Source organism: Strongylocentrotus purpuratus, unplaced genomic scaffold (genome assembly GCF_000002235.5).
Source record: "Strongylocentrotus purpuratus isolate Spur 01 unplaced genomic scaffold, Spur_5.0 spur5_scaffold_9, whole genome shotgun sequence".
Classification (NCBI taxonomy): Eukaryota; Metazoa; Echinodermata; class Echinoidea; order Camarodonta; family Strongylocentrotidae; genus Strongylocentrotus; species Strongylocentrotus purpuratus.
This window is the reverse complement of record NW_022145615.1, coordinates 34162705-34184909: the sequence shown is the minus strand read 5'-3', so window position 1 is coordinate 34184909 and position 22205 is coordinate 34162705. Positions and strand designations below refer to the sequence as shown.

At 36.4% G+C, this 22205-nt stretch overlaps 1 protein-coding gene across 1 annotated transcript; it reads left to right on the top strand.

Moving 5' to 3' along the window:
- Positions 1–161: 161 nt before the first annotated feature.
- Positions 162–20542, top strand: LOC579214 (putative elongator complex protein 1). The gene is made up of 25 exons (XM_030976878.1): positions 162–479; positions 1727–1879; positions 2393–2474; positions 2748–2828; positions 3397–3582; positions 3989–4079; positions 4672–4795; positions 5569–5677; positions 6125–6349; positions 6994–7167; positions 7630–7732; positions 8081–8257; positions 8702–8879; positions 9255–9411; positions 9891–10159; positions 11098–11321; positions 11936–12173; positions 12628–12846; positions 14232–14433; positions 16370–16494; positions 17107–17167; positions 17585–17867; positions 18468–18595; positions 19283–19440; positions 19824–20542. The coding sequence occupies exons 1-25, from the start codon at positions 333–335 to the stop codon at positions 19980–19982; spliced, it is 4053 nt and encodes a 1350-aa protein (XP_030832738.1). The 5' UTR covers positions 162–332; the 3' UTR covers positions 19983–20542.
- The last annotated feature ends 1663 nt before the right edge of the window (positions 20543–22205 follow it).

Below are 22205 nucleotides of genomic sequence, written 5' to 3'. Positions count from 1 at the left end.
AAAGTTTTAAGTAGTTTTTTATTATAAATCACTGAAATTGTAAAGTTAGGCAACAGTAGTTTTCACGTGTGCATCGTTTCTGAACGGGCTAATGGCAACTTTCACCGGAGGAGCTGCGGCGTAGTTTGGTACCGAACGGGTGCACTTTCTGCTGCGGTGCGCCGGTGACATAGTCTACATGTACAGTCGACATAGCGATCGTCACGTCCGCTGAACTTGTCTCAACCACAAGTAAATTTAGTTCGAGTAGGATTCATTTAATCGTGTTTAGTGTTTTTCACATTTGGAACTGGGCGTGTATCTAGAGATTGTAAATCAACAGCTTAGTCAAGATGAGAAATCTTGTCTTGACTCAGCGCCGCTGCATAAGGAAAGCCGAGTTTTCCGAATCAAGATTTCTCAGCATTGATTTTGATACAAGCAAAGTTTACACAGCAAGCAACACTGCCTTTGCCTGCTTGGACCCTTCAACCCAAGAGGTAACTAATCTAATTATTTTCTCAATTGTCTTATTGTCTTATCATTCAATCATTAGTAATACAAATCATAAAAATAGATTATAATCACTTGGAACAAGTGATTGACATGAAGAAGTCATGAGTGAAAATCAGATAACGTCATAAAAATAAAAATGGATGATGTTGGTGAAGAAAATTGTGATGATGAAAATAATGATGTAGACAAAAATGATGATGATTATGATTGAGATTTTGATGATGATGATGATGATGCCATCATTGCCATGATGTTCATGAAACCGGTGGTCATGAATTTTATGGAGCGTATGAGTTACGACGATGATCAAGGAATAAGGATGTTTTTGTTTTTTTAATATTATGTAATAAGTTATGAAATGTAAAAGATGGCATCCCCAGACATTTTATGAAATATGCTGAAACAGCAGAATCTCACTGAGACCTCTGGTGGGCCAATTAAGTGGTTCATTTCATCTCACTGAATGATTACAAAATAGATGATGCAATCAAAGGAACAAACATGAAATACAAGCCCCAAAAAAGAAGAAAAAAAGGTTAGGTTAAGGTATCCATGTACTTAACATTTAGATGCAAAAGCTGACAGTGATGATGGCCTGGGGGTTTATATTTCATTGAGGCCTGTACGTCATCAGTGCAAAAGAAAAGTATAACATTTTTAAGGGTTTTTTTTCATCATCAGGCGCAGAACACGTGTATTGCTTTAAGAGTATCGAAAAACAGGAAAATTCAGGAAAAGGGTATCAAATTTACAGGTGATAACTAAGTTAAGCAGAAAGGGTAGGAAATTTGATAGCCCGGGTCAGCGGCAGAGCCTCAGAGGGTTGAATATGATTTTAAAATCCTGTGTAAAATACATGATAACAAAAAAGATAAAAGTCAAAGAAATAGCAATCCGTGATTAGTCATTAGTAAAATACCATGCAAGATATAAAATCCCTGTTGAGGGACTAACAATCTGGGTTTTAGGCAGGTCTCCCTGAGTAGGGTATCAAAATTAATCTAGATTTCTATCCTTGTTGACGGTGCTTTTACATTTACAGTGCTCAATGCGATATACCCCCCCCCCCCCCCTTTCCGGACAGAAGAAAGTATGAATGTTGATGAGAAATGTGAGACTAAGAGAAGATGAGTGCTGAGGAGGAGGAGGATGGTTATAATGACGTGTCAAAACTTGGTTTGAATACATCTATAAAAGTTGAACATGATTTCCATTGATGTCTTTGAAACAGGTCGAATGGACAGTAGATTTTAAGACACATGGCTTTGACTATGAGGCAGCTGGACACCGAGTAGTTTCCATACAGCATCTCCCAGGCCAGCAGTCCCTCTGTATCACAGTCACTAACGGAGATGTTCTTCTGTATAATACAGTATCAGCTGAGGTGAGTTCATTCAATCTGACCTTGTCATAGTAAAAGGTACATGTGTTTTAGTGGTCAGAAAAAAGACTCTACAGAAGTTGAGCATGTGCTGTGATAGAATTTCATACCGTAGCATTGTATAATATTTGAAGTATTTTGTACGTATCAGATCCATTTTATATGAAAAGGGAGTTAGTTTCACTTTCTTTTCGTATCTTAAATTATTTCCTTTGTATTTTTTTCCTACTTGAGCTGAATGATACTAGACAGAATTAACATCTAGTAAGGAGAATTCTTTGATAAAACTGACATTTGCCAACCTCATGATGGTAACCCTTCCACCATGCACGAGGAGGGAATGACTAGCCGATTATCGCTGGAATCTGGCGATAAGTTCGCCCTTGGTTTGTCTTTATCTAGACTACAGTTTCAAGATTTTGTACCATCCATCTAGAGAGAATGTAACCCATTTTTTTTACAATAAATAATTTTATATATTTTTATCCTTCTTTTGTCTCTGTTTTTCTGTTATAGCTTGAATGTGTAGGGAGTGTGGAGAATGGTCTGTGCTGTATGAGCTGGAGTCCAGACCAAGAATTGGTTGTCTTGGCAACTGGTAAGTAGATGTAAAATACAAATTAAGAGATAAAATAGAAGAAAAGGGAAAAAAAGTAGCAAAACAAAAATGTGCTTCTCAGTGTACATATTGATAGAACAAATTAGTTATTTGTACATATATGGCATGGTAAGTATCCCCCAAAAAGATGATACATGATGAATTGGTTGATAAACAATGTGTATTGTCATTTTAAAAGTAGGCTATATAACCGATATTGTTTTTGAGATATGACATTTATATTATTATGTAATTATTTTTCATATTTTCTAGCTGCTAATACACTTTTGCTAATGACCAAGGATTTTGAACCAGTCCTGGAAACTGCACTTCAGCCAGATGAGTTTGGACAACGTAAGTAGATAAGGATGCATTATGATTTTAGAAGAAAACTAAGCAATTTTGTTGAAGAGGCACATAAATAAGTAATTTAGATAAATGAAGTAGGAAGGTTTTCATAGCACCTACTTTATCAAATGTCACACAGAGATCAAATAATAAGATAAAATAAGAATGATTGGCTAAACCTTGAAGAGGAATCATAATTATATTTTTCAATAGCAAGGTGAAGAGAGTGGATGGTAGCCTCTTGAATAAATCTTGTTTGCAATAGTACACATAATTATAATTTAATAACAATAGTTATAAAGATAATTATGTATTTATATAACATTATTGCCCATTTTTCATGTACACTGCGCATGTTCAAATGTGCTTTCGGTGTACATATTGATAGAACAAATGAGTTATGTGTACATATGGCATGGTAAATGTAAATCATTCAACAACTACACAATCAGGCAGGCAGAAGTCTAGTTACTAGATATTTTTTCTCTCTGGCATAATTTATTTTTAATTCGGTAGAGGAGATAATCTCTTCAAGATAGAAGAAAGGAATTTCAACTTCTCTATTCCATTGCAGAGAAACCAATTACTGTTGGATGGGGTAAGAAAGAAACCCAGTTCCACGGCTCAGTGGGCAAGCAAGCAGCGACTCAGCAAGCTGAGAATGTGAAGCCTGCCCTCACTTGGGATGATGGACAAGTCAGAATAAGTTGGCGTGGTGATGGCGAGTGTTTTGTCGTCACTTCCATCAACACATTAACAGGTAACAGGATTTATGTGATCTAATATTAATATCAATTTTTCATACTCGTACATAATTTATTTTCAATTTTCGAAATTATATTTACTACTATTACAGGCGACAGTTACAAAGGGCTTGTCTAGATGGTGGTCAAGTTATTACACTTTAAATTTTGTTTACAATGTGACACTTGAAAACTGGTGATCTTATTTTCTTGACATAAGGTCCTTCATCTTTACTTATATACTCATGAATTGTGACATTTGTTTTTTTCCAGGTGCAAGATAACTTTATGTACGGAACAGGGAGTGTTTCCTGGGTTTTGTTTAGAGTGTGACATTTGTAAAACTGTTTGATATTTATTTCTTGACATATAGCTCCTTCATCGTCATTAATATACTGTACCCATGAATCGTTTGATTGTCAGGTGCAAGGCAACTGCGTGTGTGGAACAGAGAGTGTGTCCTGCAGTCCACCAGTGAAAATGTGAATGGCTTGGAGCAGGCTCTGGCATGGAAGTAAGCTTTTATACTGTGGACATTTTTGAGATATTTGTAAAAGGCAGTTTGAAGTAGCAAAATTAATATTTATTTAGTAGTTTATTTATGTATTTTATCACATGGAACATTCGATGTAGAATTTTATTGAATTGAAATATATTTTCAAATATTGTAATTGTCTGTAGTACACTGTGTAGGTTATTTCTAGCCTCGATTTATGCTGCTGTTAGATTGAAAATCAGAATATGTTAAAGAATGAGGGCATTGATTTAAAATCATGTAGAAAAGATAGTGAATAAACTGTAGAATAAAAGATGTGAATAGCTTTTAATAATTTAAAGCATGTGTGTCTCTATCAACAGACAGTGGATACCTCATCATCATATATATATGCATACTTGGTGGTTTAAAGAATAACACTGTAATGCTTCTAAAATTATGGGACTAACAAAAAGGGGGAAGGGTAAACAAACAGACACAATGCCAAAACTTTTTGCCCACAATAGGTTTTCATGTACTTATTGAGGCCCAAAGAAGTGCATTATTTTATTATATTTTTTTATTACTGGAAAGATTTTATTCCTTTTCTATAAATGTTTTTCTTTTGTAGGCCATCTGGGAGCTTGATATTATCTAGTCAGCTTCTTCCTCATCGACATGATATAGTGTTCTTTGAGAAGAATGGACTCAGACACGGAGAGTTCACTCTACCATTCAACAAGGATCAAGTCAAGGTAGTTAGCCGATTTTGTTTCATTTCATTTTATTTCATTCTCCATAAAAACATTAAAACATACAAACATGATATACAGATAAAAGATTGATTACAAGAAAAATACAAAAAGAAGGAGCAAACATTTATGGAATGTGGGGTTATCAAAAAGGGCAATTAGCCTTATGAACGTCAACCCCTTTAAAAAGTATACACTGTATTGTTGAGAAAAGAAAAAGGGAAAAGAAAAGCAAAGAAAACCTGAACACCAATACAAAAGAAGAAAAAAAAAAAAGGAAGGAGAAGGGAAGGGGAGGGGGAATACATTACAAAGTGCATTAACTGGAACGTAACATCATTTATTTGGAGATTGAATACAATGATAAAAGATGGGATTCATACCAACGTTTGAAAATATTCAGGCTTGAAAACTCCCATTTGAAAGAACTGTTAAGTCTTTTGTGTGATTGAATATTTGAAAATATTGTATCTGTCAGATTTCAAACAAATGAAAATAGAACTATAACTCTTGTGTTAGTGTAAAGATTCCTACTTTTGGAACATTTACTTCAACTGTATTATTATCAGCAACTTGAAATATATTGTATTATCCCTGAAATACCAAGTTATTTTGTTTTACATTAAAGTTTCTACATTTATTGTCATTTAGCTGTGAGCAAGGCTATTCAAAAAATTTCTTCTTGTAAATTTTACAGAATATTTCTATCATTTAATATCGCAATGTGTATTATTCATTTTTGCTCAAACTCTCATTATTTTGTCTTTTGCTTTTAGGTGAATGAGATCCTTTGGAACACGGAATCGACTATCCTTGTTTTATGGCTTGAAGAACTACCCACTGAAAACAATTCTGACCTTTCTACTTTCATCCCAGAATCATATGGTAAGAAAACAGTATTCCCCTTTTCCTTATCTCTGACATTCATAGAAATTTCATTTTGTTTAACATTAGATTTGATGAAAATTGCTTCACTTTTGTACATAAATTCACATTTTTGTACAGGTTAATTAGCACTCTTTTCTCTGATAAACGCTTCATCAAAAGCCTCAGTATGTCTGTATTTAAAGCTGTTTTTCTATCTTGCAAGTTTGTATAATATCCATGTAGTTATTTTTTGTTTTCTATTATTCCTTTCTCACTTTGTGCAAGCATACTAAACCAGTTTAAAAATATATTAATATGTGTCATAGATGTTTTTATAAAGTATTTTTACAATATGGAATATAGATTTGAGATATAAATTACATGTATGTAGAGCGTTGGCATTCAATTCTGGTGGCAATATCAGCTAATACTTTGATACTATTTCTCTGCGTTATTATTTATCAGTTCAAGTATGGACAGTAGGGAACTATCACTGGTACCTCAAACAGAGCCTCCACTTCTCAGCCAATCAGAGACTGAATGCTTTAACCTTTGACCCTGAGCATGCCAATCAGCTTCATCTGCTGAACAGCGCTGGACAGTACCTAAGATACAGCTGGACCTGGCAGACGGCAAGCAGTAGAGGGCTGGGTGAAGAAGACCAGGCTGTCACAGCGGTTATCGATGGAAGTAAGTTCAGTCTCTAATTACTGTTTATAGGATCACTGAGGGAAAAGGAAAAAGAAACTCAAATAATATGGACAATTTGAGGAGAAACACATGTAGAGACCACACCATTTTGATCTCAGATCACAAAACAGATCTTTACAGAGTACTATGTATATTTGTACGTTTACATGTACATGTAATTGCCAGGTTATTTATATTTCTCACTCGCCCCTGAAGCTGTTTATGTCTTCTTTGGCTCCCTTTCTATCTCTCACCTTGAAGTCTTGCCCCTCCCCCCCCCCCCTTCTCTCTCTCTCTCTCTCTCTCTCTCTCTCTCTCTCTCTCTCTCTCTTTCTCTCTCTCTCCTTCTCCCTCTCTCCTCTCCCTCTCCCTCTCCCCCCTCTCTCTCTCTCTCCCCCCTCCCTCCTCTCCCCCCCTCTCTCTCTCTCTCTCTCTCTCTCTCTCATTTACCTACAAGTGTAGAGACAAATTTATTCAATAGAGTATAAGAAAACAAGTGTATTTTATGAGTTGAAGTCTGACTTCATCAACTTCTGTTGCCAGTGATATGCAATTTATATACCTTGATAAGCAGTGCATATTTCTATATGTGTTTTGATTCTATTTGATAATTATGTGATAATCCTAATTTTACTTCTTTGCAGAGGATGTTTTGGTGACCCCTTTCAAGAAGATGGTAGTGCCCCCACCCATGTCGGCCTACACATTGATGATGCCAACGTTTGTCAATCAAGTATTCTTTGCCCCTCCCCCTCATAGCAACAACATAGCGATAGTGCTACAGGATGGTCGTATTGCATTCTACATGCACAAGACTGGTGAGATTGTAAAACAAAATAAAGTCACATCATTTCTGCTTTCTCAAACCATTTAAAGAGGGCAAGTGCCAACTAAAAATTAATATTTATAACATTAGAAGACATATGATCACCACGAAAATATTAATGGATAACTTCAAATGGCGATGGATTGAAGAGCATGAGAGCAGAATAAGTATTTCATTGTAATATGTGTACAGATTAAAAAAATTCTATTGGGTATAGACATTCAAAAGTCTGTGAGGTTCAGTACCATTCTATATAGAAATCTGTAGTTACATCCTAGAGGGAAACCCTGGCAACATTTCAAGATCCATTACAAAACACTATGGAATCACAGCTTGATTGTGATGGCTCTTACATTGCTGAACAGCCTATCCCGATCTAACCTGTATACCAGTACATTTCTGATGAAGCTGCTCATTATGTGACTAAATTTCTCTGTGTTTTTATTTCATTCAGATGGTGAGGATGAGAAAGAAGATGCTTCTGTCAAACTGGTTGCTGCTGGAGGAAATGGCTTCAAAACCATGGCAACCACCCCTAAGCTCAGAGGCATTGCAAGGTAAAAACAGCCTGTTATGTGTGCAGAAGATTGTATGGCAGAATAGTGTTTGTTCAAACTGGAATAATGCAGCTCTAAAGTTCTTTTACTCCTGCTTGGGGCTTTGAGTATAACATTCAGTGTCTGACTGTTCAAGTTTGAAGATAAAAGGTTTTGATGTGAAGTATCAATGCATTATTAGCCTAGTTAGGCAAGAAAAATTGTTGGTTTGCTTGAATCCGTGTAACACATTTGTGCAAGTGCTTTGATAAACAGATGGGAAGTCACATTAGATTAAAAATGTTTTAAAAGATGGAATTTTCATGAACCCTATGAGTGAAAATTGCTCCATATTTCATTCATTTACAGGATAGAGGATGGGTCTGGCAATGCAGTTTCTTTGGATATATCATTTCATCTTCATCACTTGATGTGGATCCGAGCTGACTGCCTGGTAGCAGTGTCATACAATGATGAGGACTCTGTGAGCTCACTACATCAAATCAAATGCGAGGGACTAGGAAGTGGTGAATTGAAATTAGTGTGGTAAGTTGCTTCAAGCGAATGGTTTTATATGGTCTTTTGTCATAAAGTATGTGCAGTGTGGTGGACTATTTCATTACTTCAAAGATAAAACTGTAACTTTTGATTTTTAACTTAACTGCTTTTATGTAGATAGTAATAATAATAATAATAATAGTGGGTTCTTGTATAGCGCTCATGTCATGTCATGTCATGTATATAAATCATTAGAACATAGTGTGCTGATGACTGTGTAGCATACATAAGTATGGCCTCTTGTCAAACATGTATTTTTTGATTTAGTATTCGATGAGTGAAAGACATAATGATTATTTTATAATGCAAGTCTTACATGCATTTTGTCACTGAGTACAAAGCAGTCAAGGATACAAGTGCACCTGAATGCGGGATCTTCAACAGTGCTCCCTGGACTAAACATCTTTCTCTTTTCACCACCTCTCATTATAGCAATCAAGCAGAGAGTCAGCCAATATTCGGTGAGGTTGTCTCGGTCAGTTGCCGTGGCGATGAAGGCTCTTTGGCAATCCAGCTGGATGATGGTACAATCGTAGATGAGAGCAATGAATTCATCACCAAACTACCCCAACGATGCTCACATGTTGCTGTCTGTACAATGGCCGGCCAGGTAAGAAATCGCAGATCTATCCCAGAAAAGGGGATTAAAGACTCGAGAAGGGCATATGGTTAATACTACACATCTTACAATGTAATACAATCAGACTGAGTATGCCTATAATTTATGGACTTTGAATGTAATACACTCTGATGGCAAATTTCACTTGAACAATTTTTGTGGAATTATTTAGTTATGCACACCTTCCCCTCACCCCCCCCCCCCCCCTTTCCCCCTTTAAAAAAAGCTTGATTTCCCAGAATATGAGACTTTAAAGATCTCAAACTTGCCATTAATTCCTAGAAATCAAGTTTAAGAGTTTGATATGCTTATGACTCAATTGCCAGGAAAGTGACTGATGATTTGGGGTGATTTCTCTTCTTGTAGGAAGCGGTTCTTGGACTGACTGAGCGGTATCGTTTCTATGTCAACGAGATGGAGATTGCCTCCAACGTCACTTCATTTGCTATCACTAATGAGTTCCTTGTTCTGACTACACACAGTCATACCTGTCGTTGTATTAGCCTGGAAACTAAATTAGAAGGTAGGATTCTAGTTGTTGATAGATTGATTGAATTGAATTGATTGCAAGTCCTTCAATCTATTGTAAAATTTCTACTGCGTTTCTGTTATTATGCAAAGATAATTCATATAAGACATGTCTTCTGACTGTTTTGTTTTTGGTCTTAAGTTGGTCACCGTGTGTTGTTGACAGTTTATGTAACTGCTTTAATCCTATATTTTCTACATGAATTGTACTTTTGGTTATTCTTTAATATAATACAATCTTCCCTTACATTAGTAAAGATGTTAAAACGGCTTGTATTGAACATGGCCATAAAGTATTCATGTTCATGATGTTCTGTATGCTTTCTATTCTCTCTGTTTGCCTTGTTGACATAGGTATCGTATATTAAATCCTTACAGAGATGTAAATCATCAGTTGCAATCTGAATTGTCAATGATTGCTCACTTTCCTTTAGCACTAAGTCATTCAAGCATGTATATTTTGATCGTACATAGATCTATCAGCTCTTAGTGAAGGCAAGACAGTCTCCCTTGACGAGAGCGTGAGACGAGTGGAGCGAGGATCCCGCATCGTCACGGCGATAGCGTCCGACACCCGTCTGGTGCTCCAGATGCCGAGGGGTAACCTTGAGACGATCCACCCGAGAGCTCTGGTCCTTGCTGCCATCAAGAGATCCCTGGATGCCTTGATGTATAAGGAAGCCTTCACCGTCATGAGAAGACATCGTATCGATATGAACCTCATCGTAGACCATAACCCACAGGTTAGTTTGCATCATAATCAATAGTGATATGTCAGTTTATGACAGGACCCAATCAGAATTGTATATCAAGTGTCTCTCCAAGGACCTCGGTCTTGAGCCATCTGTTTCAGCATTTCATATCCTGTTACTCCACATTCAGTGATTAATCATCTAGAAAGCCTTTACGAGGTCTTTCCCTATTCTTCTTTCCATGTAGACGACCTTCTATGAGTCTGATCATCAAGCCATCATCATGTCGCAATATGTGTCCAAGCCATACGATGCAGATATTAGTGATGATGGTGATGGTGGTGGTAATGGTAATTGATAATCAGCTAATGTAAACAGATTGCAAAATTGCTGTTGGATCATTACCCTTGCCTAGAGGCAGAACAACCACTGAAGTTTTTTCACCCTGTACCCATTTGATACTCCTGAGTCAAGGGAGACAATAGTAATGAAATGCCTTGTGTAAGGGCTTTATCACCCTAATTTTGTGGGGATTATATAGAAGTAGTAATTGTTGTTATTCATTTAAAAAATACATAGTTCAGGTAGTATTAACCTGTTTATGTACGTTAGGATAAGTGATATTTGTATGTTTTTTATTGTTTGTTTTACCTGACTGCTAAGAAAGCATGTGTATGCTTGTAAGTAAGCAATCAGGGAAACAACGGCTGTTAATCCTCTCTGAGGGACTTGGTAATGAGGATTAATGCCTTACCAAAGGGCACAAGCGCACTCTGAAAAACCGTCTTGGTTTTGAATCCGGAAGGGCGGGACCTTCCGATTACGAGACCACTGCTCTCCCACTGAGCCTTCGCGTCTATGTTTTGAAGCTCTACATGTAGTTTAAATTATAGAATGATGAGCAAAATATAATATTTCATATGCTGATCACCCTGTTATCCTGAGTATCCTAAACAATCACTTCACTGTTTTCTATGTGAATTTGATAGCTACTTCTGAACAACATAGACACCATGGTGACCCAGCTGGACGACCCCACCAGCCTCAATCTCATTCTGATGGATCTCAAAGAGGACAGTATTACTACCACCATGTATGCTGCAGCCTACCGCACCCCTGCCCCACCCTTCACTCTAGGGCCGGGGCAGACCAGTAAGGTGGATGTAGTGTGTGATGCTGTCAGGGAGAGTCTCTACAGGCTCAATCCAAACAGGTAGGCAAGATAATATATTGTTGAAGTACTTTCTTGTTCATTCGCTCTGCGAATATTACCCCAACCATGCAGCTTCAAACACCGGAGGAACTACTTTGATGCTTGAAAATTGCTTTTCCCTTTTTTATCGCTTGAAAGTTTGCCATGTGCTCCTTAAATGCTCAATATTATAGCAATACTTCTTTAGCAATCACATGGATGTCCTCCCATTCATAATATTGTATGATATCTGTGTTGGTTCCCATGTTGAAAATGAGTAACAACTGAAAGAACAAAAAAAAATCCGGAAAACTTGTATTAAATGAAACCTGTATCAAGAAACCTACTGTATCTATGCAAATCATTTCTTATTTCACACAAACAGCCAGAAAGAGTTTCAATTGTATGACAGCACACAAAAATTTGTGGATGGAAGTCCGCATTTGAATTTGAATTTTTCTTATCACCCAAGGGACAATAGCTTTATTTATTTCCTCCCAAGGATGTACAGAAGACACAATGACAGGTTTGTTATCAATATGAACAGTAATGCGGTACATGTACCTCAATATTATATGTTGTAGATATCCATGTCCATTCAATTGATTAGATCCTCTCTCCGTATTATTTTGAAGATTCTTCTTGTCAGTCCTTGCCTGCCATGCCAAGAAAACCAAACCCGAGCTAGAGAAGGCCTTAGAGAAGATCAGACTTAGGCAAGGTCAAGGGTCAAATGAGGATTCAGATTGTCCGTCAGCAGATGAGGCTCTTCGCTATCTCTTATACCTGGTAGATGTCAATGAACTCTTCAATGTTGCTCTGGGAACCTATGACTTTGACCTTGTACTCATGGTTGCTGATAAATCGCAAAAGGTAAAATTAGGTTTCCTTCATACTTGAAGGTTTTAACTTTGTGATATGTGTTGATTGTTTAATACTTTAGTTGACGTTGAAACGCATGTTTTCCATATGCCCCAGCTCAAGAGACATTTCTAATGCACTACCCTAACAAATTATTCTGCATCAGGGGTTTTAAGCGTGTATCACGGCTAAAGTGTAACCAGAGATTCAGTATTTGGCATCTACCTAACCTTTTCTTTGCTGTAATATTAGGAAGAATATATTCTTGCTTCAAATTTATGCTTTTCTCAAATGGTGATGTGAGATAATTACACTTTTTCATACCCCAAACAGTTAATCTCTGCTTATCTTGGGTACTACAATGAATAGATTTCTTTCACCTGGTTTACACTCAACAGTTACTTTACTGACCAGTTTTTCATTAACGGTTCAAATTCTGATCAAGATTTAATTCATCTTTTTACAGGACCCCAAAGAGTACCTGCCCTTTTTAAACCAGCTGCGTAACATGGAACCAGACTACCAGCGCTACTCCATAGACAAGCACCTCAAACGTTACGTCAAGGCCCTGGGACATGTGAGCCGGTGTCCTGATCACTTCTCAGAGTGCTTGGATCTGGCCATAGAACAGAGACTCTACCCAGAGGCACTGAAGCTCTTCAAGAGAGGGGATCACCAGTACAAGGTATGTACCACATTCTCATTGTTTTAGAGATACTGACATTCCATTAAGTAGAAGTGTATGTTAAACCATTCACTACTGAATTCTCTCATTCCCATAGAAAATTCTACAGGGGCAACCAGGGTTGGTATTCAATTCATTACTTAACATAAGTAAGAAATTTACTAAGTAGATGGCTAAGTTAAGTAATTTACTTATCTCGTATTAAAATAGCATTTTAGACTTATACTTACGTAAGACAAAATCTAAGTAAAATACTTACTGATAAGCATTGTGACGTCACACGGTCAATCAAAAGTAATGCGCAATTGATTCATTGCAATAAATGCGTGCCGATATAATTGTGCGCAGGTTATAATACCGCGTAAGAAAACCATATGCAGCTGCCAAACAAAGACCTCTAAATAATTGGCTCAAGTCTGGTATGGAGTTCGCTTAGATTCAGGGTAAAATACTTAGCCAAAAGTGTGAATTGAATACCAAAATTGGCTAAGTATCTTATCTAAGCCAAATACTAAGTAAAAAGTTTAAATTTTGTACCTAAGTATTGAATTGAATACGGGCCCTGGTTCGTAAACGCAATAGGTTAAAACAAAAGTCGAATCCTCAGAAAAGAGGTCCTCACAGGTTACTGGTTTTGAAACACATGCCCTTTTATACAGGTTTTTATGAGGAACTTTATAGAAAGAAAGAAAGAGAGTGGTCTTTGTAGACAAGTGAGATTTCTTCTTTGCTTCGTCATGCTTTAACTTTATTGAGATAGAAGCATAGCTAATGATTGAAAATTGCCTTACTAAACAACTTACTAAAGAATTAGTATTTAACTGTCTTATGAACAAACACTAGAGAGATTAGTGGGGAGTCAGAGGTGAACACAATTGTTGATAACCTTTCTATGCCACACTGTGGATAATGGAGCAGTCTGCAGGAAGTGAGGATTACCAAACAAAGAGCAGTGAATGGACAAGACAATGGAGCAAGTGTGTGGAGATTGTAACAAAGATGTGTCTTGTGATATGGCATGAAGCTCTTTAATCAGCCAATTAAACAAAATATTGACATGTAAGTTCATTTGATATGTTCCTTAAAGAAAAGACAGCTATCAGTCTTTAACAGGCACTGTAATGGAATTGAGAGGTTTTGATGCTGGCAATTTATTGACTCCAAAATTATTTCTGCCGTGACTCGTAACTATAGGAAGTCAGAATATTTTGGATTGATAATCCACAATTAATCCTGTTGTGACTTGTAACTACTGGAAGTCAGAAAAGATTCGCCGCTACCAGAAGATAATAATCACTGTAGCTTTTGATCTATGTTATAGAATTATGCGATTCTGACCATATCAATATCAATATTAATTTGTTTGGGTTTCTGTATTGATTCAGGCTGTAGCACAGAGCTATGGGGAGTACCTACAGGAGAAGAACCGCTACTTGGAGGCTGCCCTCATGTTTGAGATGTGTGACAACCTCCAGAGGGCGCTAGAGATGTACCAGAAATGCAGCAACTGGCGAGAGGTCTTCTCTCTTACAGCTCGTCTCAGCTACAGCACACAGGATGAGATGGCTCTGGCTAGGAGGCTAGGAGGTAACATAGTCAAGAGAGAGGTCTTGCTTTCCCAATGATACACATTTCAGATCATAAAGTCTTGAATGAATATCTGTCATTGTACTTGTTACTTGTCTCTCCTCTTATTTATACTTCACTTGTTTAGTTTGTTATTTAAAGGTAATGCAAAGTTTCTGGAAATTTTGAAAATTAGATTTACAGTTATTCTTTAAAATGTTGATATATTTGGATGCCCCTGTGGATGTATTATAAGCACTAGAAAATAAATTTCAAATATTTCAAATTTTCCAAATGGGAAAAGCAAATCAGTCGATTGCATTAAAAAAACATTGTTTTAGAGCTAAAGTAATATCAGTCTTGAGTAGGCGTTATACAACATGAAGAGTTTATTATTTACAATTTCATAACTTTAGACTCAATTTCAACCGCGACAACGATCATTGAATATTGTAAAATCGCATAGGCTTCTAATATGTTCATTTGAACCAAATTCATGACCCCATACCAAAACTTTGTAATACCTTTATTAAAGACTTTGATATGTTGTACCTCTTGTCTTTTTATGCCTCCACCACCGAAGGTGGTGCCGGAGGCATCATGTTTTCGGGTTGTCCGTCCGTACGTCCGTACGTCCGTCCCGTTTGACCGTTATCACAATATCTCAAGAACCATTTAAGATTTAAACTTAAGACTCGGGAATAGTATTTATCACCATAGGAAGACGATCTGATTAGATTTTGGAGTACGTAGGTCAAAGGTCACAGGTCACAGAGGTCAACTTATGAAATTCCTTGTATTGAGTTTGTTAGCGCGATATCTCAAGAACCATTTGAGATTTAAACTTCAAACTTAAGGATAGTATGTATCACCATAGGAAGACGATCTGATTAGATTTTGGAGCACGTATGTCAAAGGTCAAGGGTCACAGAGGTCAACTTATGAAATTCCATACATTGAGATTGTTATCATGATATCTCAAGAACCACTGGAGATTTAAACTTCAAACTTAGTGATAGTGTGTATCACTATAGGAAAACAATCTGATTACATTTTGGAGCACGTAGGTCAAAGGTCAAGGGTCACAGAGGTCAACTTATGAAATTCCATACATTGAGATTGTTATCATAATATCTCAAGAACCACTGGAGATTTAAACTTCAAACTTAATGATAGTGTGTATCACCATAGGAAGACAATCTGATTAGATTTTGGAGCACGTAGGTCAAAGGTCAAGGGTCACAGAGGTCAACTTATGAAATTCCATACATTGAGATTGTTATCGCGATATCTCAAGAACCACTGGAGAATTTTCACTTCAAACTTAATGATAGTATGTATCACCATATCATAATATCTCAAGAACCACTGGAGATTTAAACTTCAAACTTAATGATAGTGTGTATCACCATAGGAAGACAATCTGATTAGATTTTGGAGCACGTAGGTCAAAGGTCAAGGGTCACAGAGGTCAACTTATGAAATGCCATACATTGAGATTGTTATCATGATATCTCAAGAACCACTGGAGATTTAAACTCCAAACTTGTTTAAATTGCTCTATGGCGGAGGCATCATTTTCGACTGCGCGCAGTCGAAATTCCATCTAGTTTCTTGATGATATTAGCCATATGCTGTAGATTACAGATTTAACGTAAATTGCATATTTTAGGGCTTTACAAAGGAGACATTTGATAACAATGCACATATATTTTCCTTATAGATACTAGTGAGTGCAGCTATTGAAATTTGAAATTGAGGATTCTTTATTTATCTATTAATTGTTACTTGAAGCACTTGATAAAAGTTTTAATTGATATTGTATCAAATGTGGTATTATTAAATTCTTACATCTTTCTTGGTAAACATGCCTGTGCAACAAATTTTCTTCATGCGGAGAAGTACCTTTAATTGACAGTTCTTAAATACTCTCTGTATTTTACACCATATTTTACAGGTCAGCTGTCCAGTAACACAAGGCACTCTGAAGCAGCTATGGTCCTGATGGAATATGCTAATGATTTAGAAGAAGCAATTACAACTCTGGTTGATGGTGCACAGTGGGAAGAGGCTCTTAGATTGGTGAGTACTTTAATTACATCAATCCTCAACCATAATACACATCTCCAAGTACCCACAGGATTGTTATTTTTATGGGGGATTCTAAATGTGTACCTGGGCCCTGTTTAATACAAATTATTGTATCAATATCAAGTACAATATTTCTATAACACTTCACAGCCGATCACATATATCTGTAAAGCGCTTAGGCACATCGTCAGATCGATGTATTGAGCGCTATATAAACACATATTATTACTATTAACCATTTCAGTAGCTCATAACAGTTTCTGTAACTTGTTAGTGATAGCAAGTTTTATGAAACAGTCTTCTAGCCAACTTTGGTGTGTTCAGGAGAACAGTCCTTTGTAGATGTGTGCCATCATTGGTTGTTCATCAACATACTATTGTTTTTAGACAAATCATGAACTTTGTATTTAGATTTAAACCTTGGTGAAGTCATGTTTTGTTTCTAAGAGTATCTCATTGAAATTTCATTTTGCTACTTGTGTTCTGATATTATAAAAGCATGTAACGAGCTTCATTAATTATGGCTAATACAGGAAAAACTCTTCTTATATTATATCTTACAAGAAGGAAATTAATATATTTTGTGTATATACCGTTTTACAGATGTACAAGCACAAGAGGACTGACTTCATTGAAACAGCATTGAAACCTGCCCTTATTGAGAGTAAGCATGACAGTGTCAATCAACTTGAAGGAATCATTTTTGTAGTCAGTTACACAGAAACAATAATATGCAGTTTTTCAGTCACCTATATGATATTAGTGTATAACTCCAGTATGCCAGAGACTCTCTATTGTGTCGAGTCACGAGACTAAAATTTAGAAATCCAAGCCTTTTCACTAGAAGGGTGATATATATCTCCACACCCCCTCCCCTCCCTATTAAGAAATCCGAAGACTTGTAAGCATATTTGAAATTCATGACTAATTTTTAAAAAAGATTGAGCAATTTGCAAAGACCCTCCCCCCCCCCCCCTTCATATTGGTGTAGTAATGCCTTAGATGCCATGACACTCCTGGCATACATTTCAAGTCTGTAATAGATCTCTTTCATTTACAAATATACCCTTTGCCATTATAGATTATGAAAACAAGACTGACAGCTTAGCCAACTTCCGCACCACATTCGAGCGTCACAAATCCCGCCTCTCCGTCGTCAGGGAAACCAAGGCTCGTCAGCTGCAGGAGATAATGGACGGAGAGGGTGACCTCAATGACCTTGACGCTGACCTTTACTCCGATGCCAGTAGTGTGATGGGAAGCGTGACTAGGAGCGAGACAGGAAGTACAGGGAGTTCTGGGAGCACCAGGTCGTCGCTGAGTGCGTATACGGCCTATTCTGAGGGGAAGCCAAGGCAGCAAGGGTGAGGCTTTGCTGCCTACTGAAATGAGAGCGCAAAATAATATCTTGCCTCTGTTATTTCATTCATTTATTTATTTATCTGTTTGATATATGAAGTTCAAACAAGCTCTTTCTTTGTTCAATTACAAAATAAGAGAAACAAGATGCTCACTCATCTCCTCAGATATTTCACAGATAAAACAAAGAAAACCACTAAATACATTGTCTGAAAATTTCACTCTTCTGATATTCAATTCTATCTGATGAGTGATTTTATTTTGCATGCATCAGTACATCAGTTTGTGAAACCTCTGACATGAAATATTTCATTTTCATGTTTTGGATTATTTGATGTAAATAAAGTGAAATATGACAGGTTCATGTACATACTCTGTATCATTCAATCACATCTGGTTCGCAAACTTTACTTTACTTTTCTTTACTTTTAGAATGCCCATTGTTATTTATGTTGAATTTACATTAAATCTAAATCCACTCAACAAATAGACTATGCCTGTAAACATGGAATTTCAGCTAATTTGTTAACTATGATTACCAGAACCAATATAATATGATCAATCAGAAGAGTGGTATTCATTCATATTCTCTTTTCCCTGTGTAGTCGAGCTGGTAAGAACAAGAGAAAGAGCGAGCGAAAGAAGAACAGTCTGAAAGAAGGCAGTCGTAATGAAGACATTGGACTTATGGAGGCTCTGCTCTTAGTCATGAAGAATGTGGATAGTTTGAGAGGTAGGATGATGGGGATCATTTGCACCATCTTATCTAGTGTAATGATATAATAACATACTAATAATAATAATAATTATAATACATTTATAGAGCGCCGAAACTATCCATAGTAATAATATAGATTTTTTATAGCGGCTTTCTGACAAAGTAAGTCACTCAAGGTGTACATGTGATGGATCCAGGCATGATAATTACCCAATTTAAATCGGTTTCCTGATTCAATTTTTTTCCAAATTTTCCCCAAATTTTCTTACTCAAAAGGGAGGGGATTTTTTTAGATGCCATTCCCCTCCCTCCCCAATTTGTTTTTTGTGTGCTTTACTCAGGGGGGAGGGGGGCGGGAACCCTTTTTTGTTTGTTAATTCTCACTATCATCCCTATGGATAAGGGTGGATAGGGGTTCATTATCTGCATTTTAATCAGTTAAATACGATTTGATTTTTGTATAACACATCTTTCCCAGACCCCAGCCAGCGATATCTTTGGCAAAGTATTTAATGGGTATATAATTATGCACTGACCCTTGTTACACATTTAAGGCTCATTCAGATATGATGCAGCAAAACCTCAGTATTTTTTAATGATGTGAAGTGTGATATGCTTCACATTTCTGTATCTTATAACACACAGCTTTAGTAGTAAATACGTGAACAAGACAATTTCATCCTTGTTCCTTTCCCCCTACAGATGAAGTTGGTGTCCTACTGCGAATGCTGATCAAGTTTGACCTCGAGGTCGAGGCAGAAGCTCTACAGAATGACCTGCAGTCACTGCTGAAGCTCCTCCAGACCTCTGTGAATGATATCTGGCCAACTCAGTCCAGTAATGATCAGACAGCCTCACAGGTATGACAGTCTAGACAACACATCATAGCTTCAGCTTTTTAATAATGAATACTTCTTAAAAAGGATTTTTTTTTTTTTTTTTTTTTTTTTTTTTTTTTTTTTTTTTTTTTTTGTGTGTGTGGAAAGATAACCAGATTTACTTTGTCTTTATTTGAAGCCTTATTTCTCATTCATTTAGACATCAATTTGAATAGCTCTCCAGTACAAATCTGAAGTAAATGTACATTTATAATGTTGTCGAATAAGTAAACTGAATAGAAGAAGTTGATCTCCAAATATGATCTATTCAATTCAATAAAATAACGGTAGTTATTAAATAAACAATCATGCGTCTCAACACAATGAAATTAATGCTTGATCATTGCTCCTTCTCCAATTTACAGGTATATGGACCCCAAGCTACAACAAACAGCATTGTTGCCAGTATAACTCAGCTAGGCGGGCCACAGAGGTCATTCAGTAGGGATGAACTAGCTTGTTTAGTACCACCCAAGCTATCAGAAGATCAAAAATGGAAGCTACATCTGCTAGAGTCCAGATGATATACCATTGATCATTAAAGAGACTAGACAGGACCGTGACTCAGCTAGGCGGGCCACAGAGCTCATTCAGTAGGGATGAACTAGCTTGTTTAGTACCACCCAAGCTGTCAGAAGATCAGAAATGGAAGCTACATCTGTTAGAGTCCAGATGATATACCATTGATCATTAAAGAGTCTTAGACAGGACCGTGACTCAGCTAGGCGGGCCACAGAGATCATTCAGTAGGGATGAACTAGCTTGCTTAGTACCACGCAAGCTGTCAGAAGATCAGAAATGGAAGCTACATCTGTTAGAGTCGAGATGATATACCATGGATCATTAAAGAGACTAGACAGAGCTGTGACTAATTGATTAGATAGTGTTATTGAGGGAATTTCTGTTTTTTTGTTTATTTGCCAAACAAAGCTAACCTTTAATTCTATGAAATGTATTCTGATGTAGTAGCAGGGTGTCACTATTGTGTTACTTCAGTATTTTTGCAAGGCTTGGGCATTGTTTGAAGGGTACTGCTAGTCAAAAATGCTTTCTCAAATTAGCCTTGTGGTTTAAAGGTACTATATGTCCCATTTGCAGGCCCAAAAAATTAAAAAATTAAATTCCAACTGCATCTGAAAGATAATACTAATTTAGAACTTTCCTAAAAAAAAGGAGGGGCTTGAAAATGTCTTCAAGTGGGAAAATAACGACTATTAGTTGTCAAATCGACTTTAGGGCTATAGAGCCCAAAAGTAATAGTCTTGATTTTCAGACAATTGTACCTATTGGTCATACGTTTTATGCTGCGCAAAGATTCAATCTTGGCTATCACAAGAAGTGGGTTATTGATGTAGACAAATGCTCATGTACTCTTTACAACTCTTTTCATGTATGTTATTACCAAAGAAGAAAAAAAGCCAGTCAGTCACTCAATAGTGTCCGACAGTGAAGTCTAGCAAGTAAACAGGTTTCCTTGCATAATTTGAATATGAGGACACTGCTAACGTTTAAATTTCACAGATAGGACATACATGACATATTCATAATTCCTGCAAAGTTCTTCAGAATTTGAGGTTGGCTGCAAAAGGGACATAGTACCTTTAACATGCAGTGGAGCTGCTATATGAACCCTGAATACTAGTAGTAGTAGTAGTTATATGTTACTCCACACAAATTTTAATGCCTCCCTGATTATTTGAAAGATTATTTCTATTATGCTTTATGCAATTGATAGAAACCTCCCTGAATGTAAAGGTTGGCATAAATATATATGTAGTAGTAGTAAGAATTAGTGTACTCTTTATCCATTATAATCATGATAACTGATGAAAGATGTAGTAAGATTGCAAAGTCAATAGTATTGTAATGTCTGATCATATACTACTGTGCAATGACTCTGCAAGTATTTCAAGTGCTTTTTCTAAACATGGTATTTTCAATTACTGCAAGTTTTAAGTAAAGTCTTGTCAAAGTGCATTGTATGCATAAAACTTGCAGTTTTTATGAAACTTTTCCAAGTACATTAGTGATGAGAAAAATTATAATAATGTTCATATCAGAAGATACATTAATTTTGTTTTAAAAATGAAAATTTTCACAACTGGTTTCATCAATTTCCTCTACCGTAAAAAAAAAAAAAAAAAAAAAAAAAAATGGTAAAGACTTTAACAGTTTTGCAGTTTGTATTTTACAACAGACTTCCAACATGAATTATGATAATGACAATGTATGAACTAAATCAAATCATGTGCAAGACTTAACATAGTATTGTCAAAAGCTCAAATATATTACTTTACATTTTCAAGATTTGTTTTTCTTGAAATAAAGTATATGAATGCAAGAGAATAATAACTTTGTGATATCTAGTTGTTTTTCAGCATTACCCTAAGGAAACAGAAAACTTAAATGATTTAGCGCATTCATCACATAGTTCCCTTCCCTTTTGAAAATACTAATGTAAAGGACCAACCTTGCAAAGTTTTAATCCAAGATGGTCACTCGGATCAAACTAGCAGAATTTGGGAACTTCAGAATGCTATGCATTTCTGTAATGCTGTAGTGAAATGTTTACTAATCTTTTGCAAGTCATCAAGCTCTACAGTAAGGACAATATATAGGTCCCCATTGGTCTGCCACACCTCAATCTCTAACCTTCACAGGCACATAATTAATGCATGTCATAATTTGAAATTTGAATTTGAATGGAGGTAATATAGAGGATGATTCGCAAAATAGTAACGGTAGTG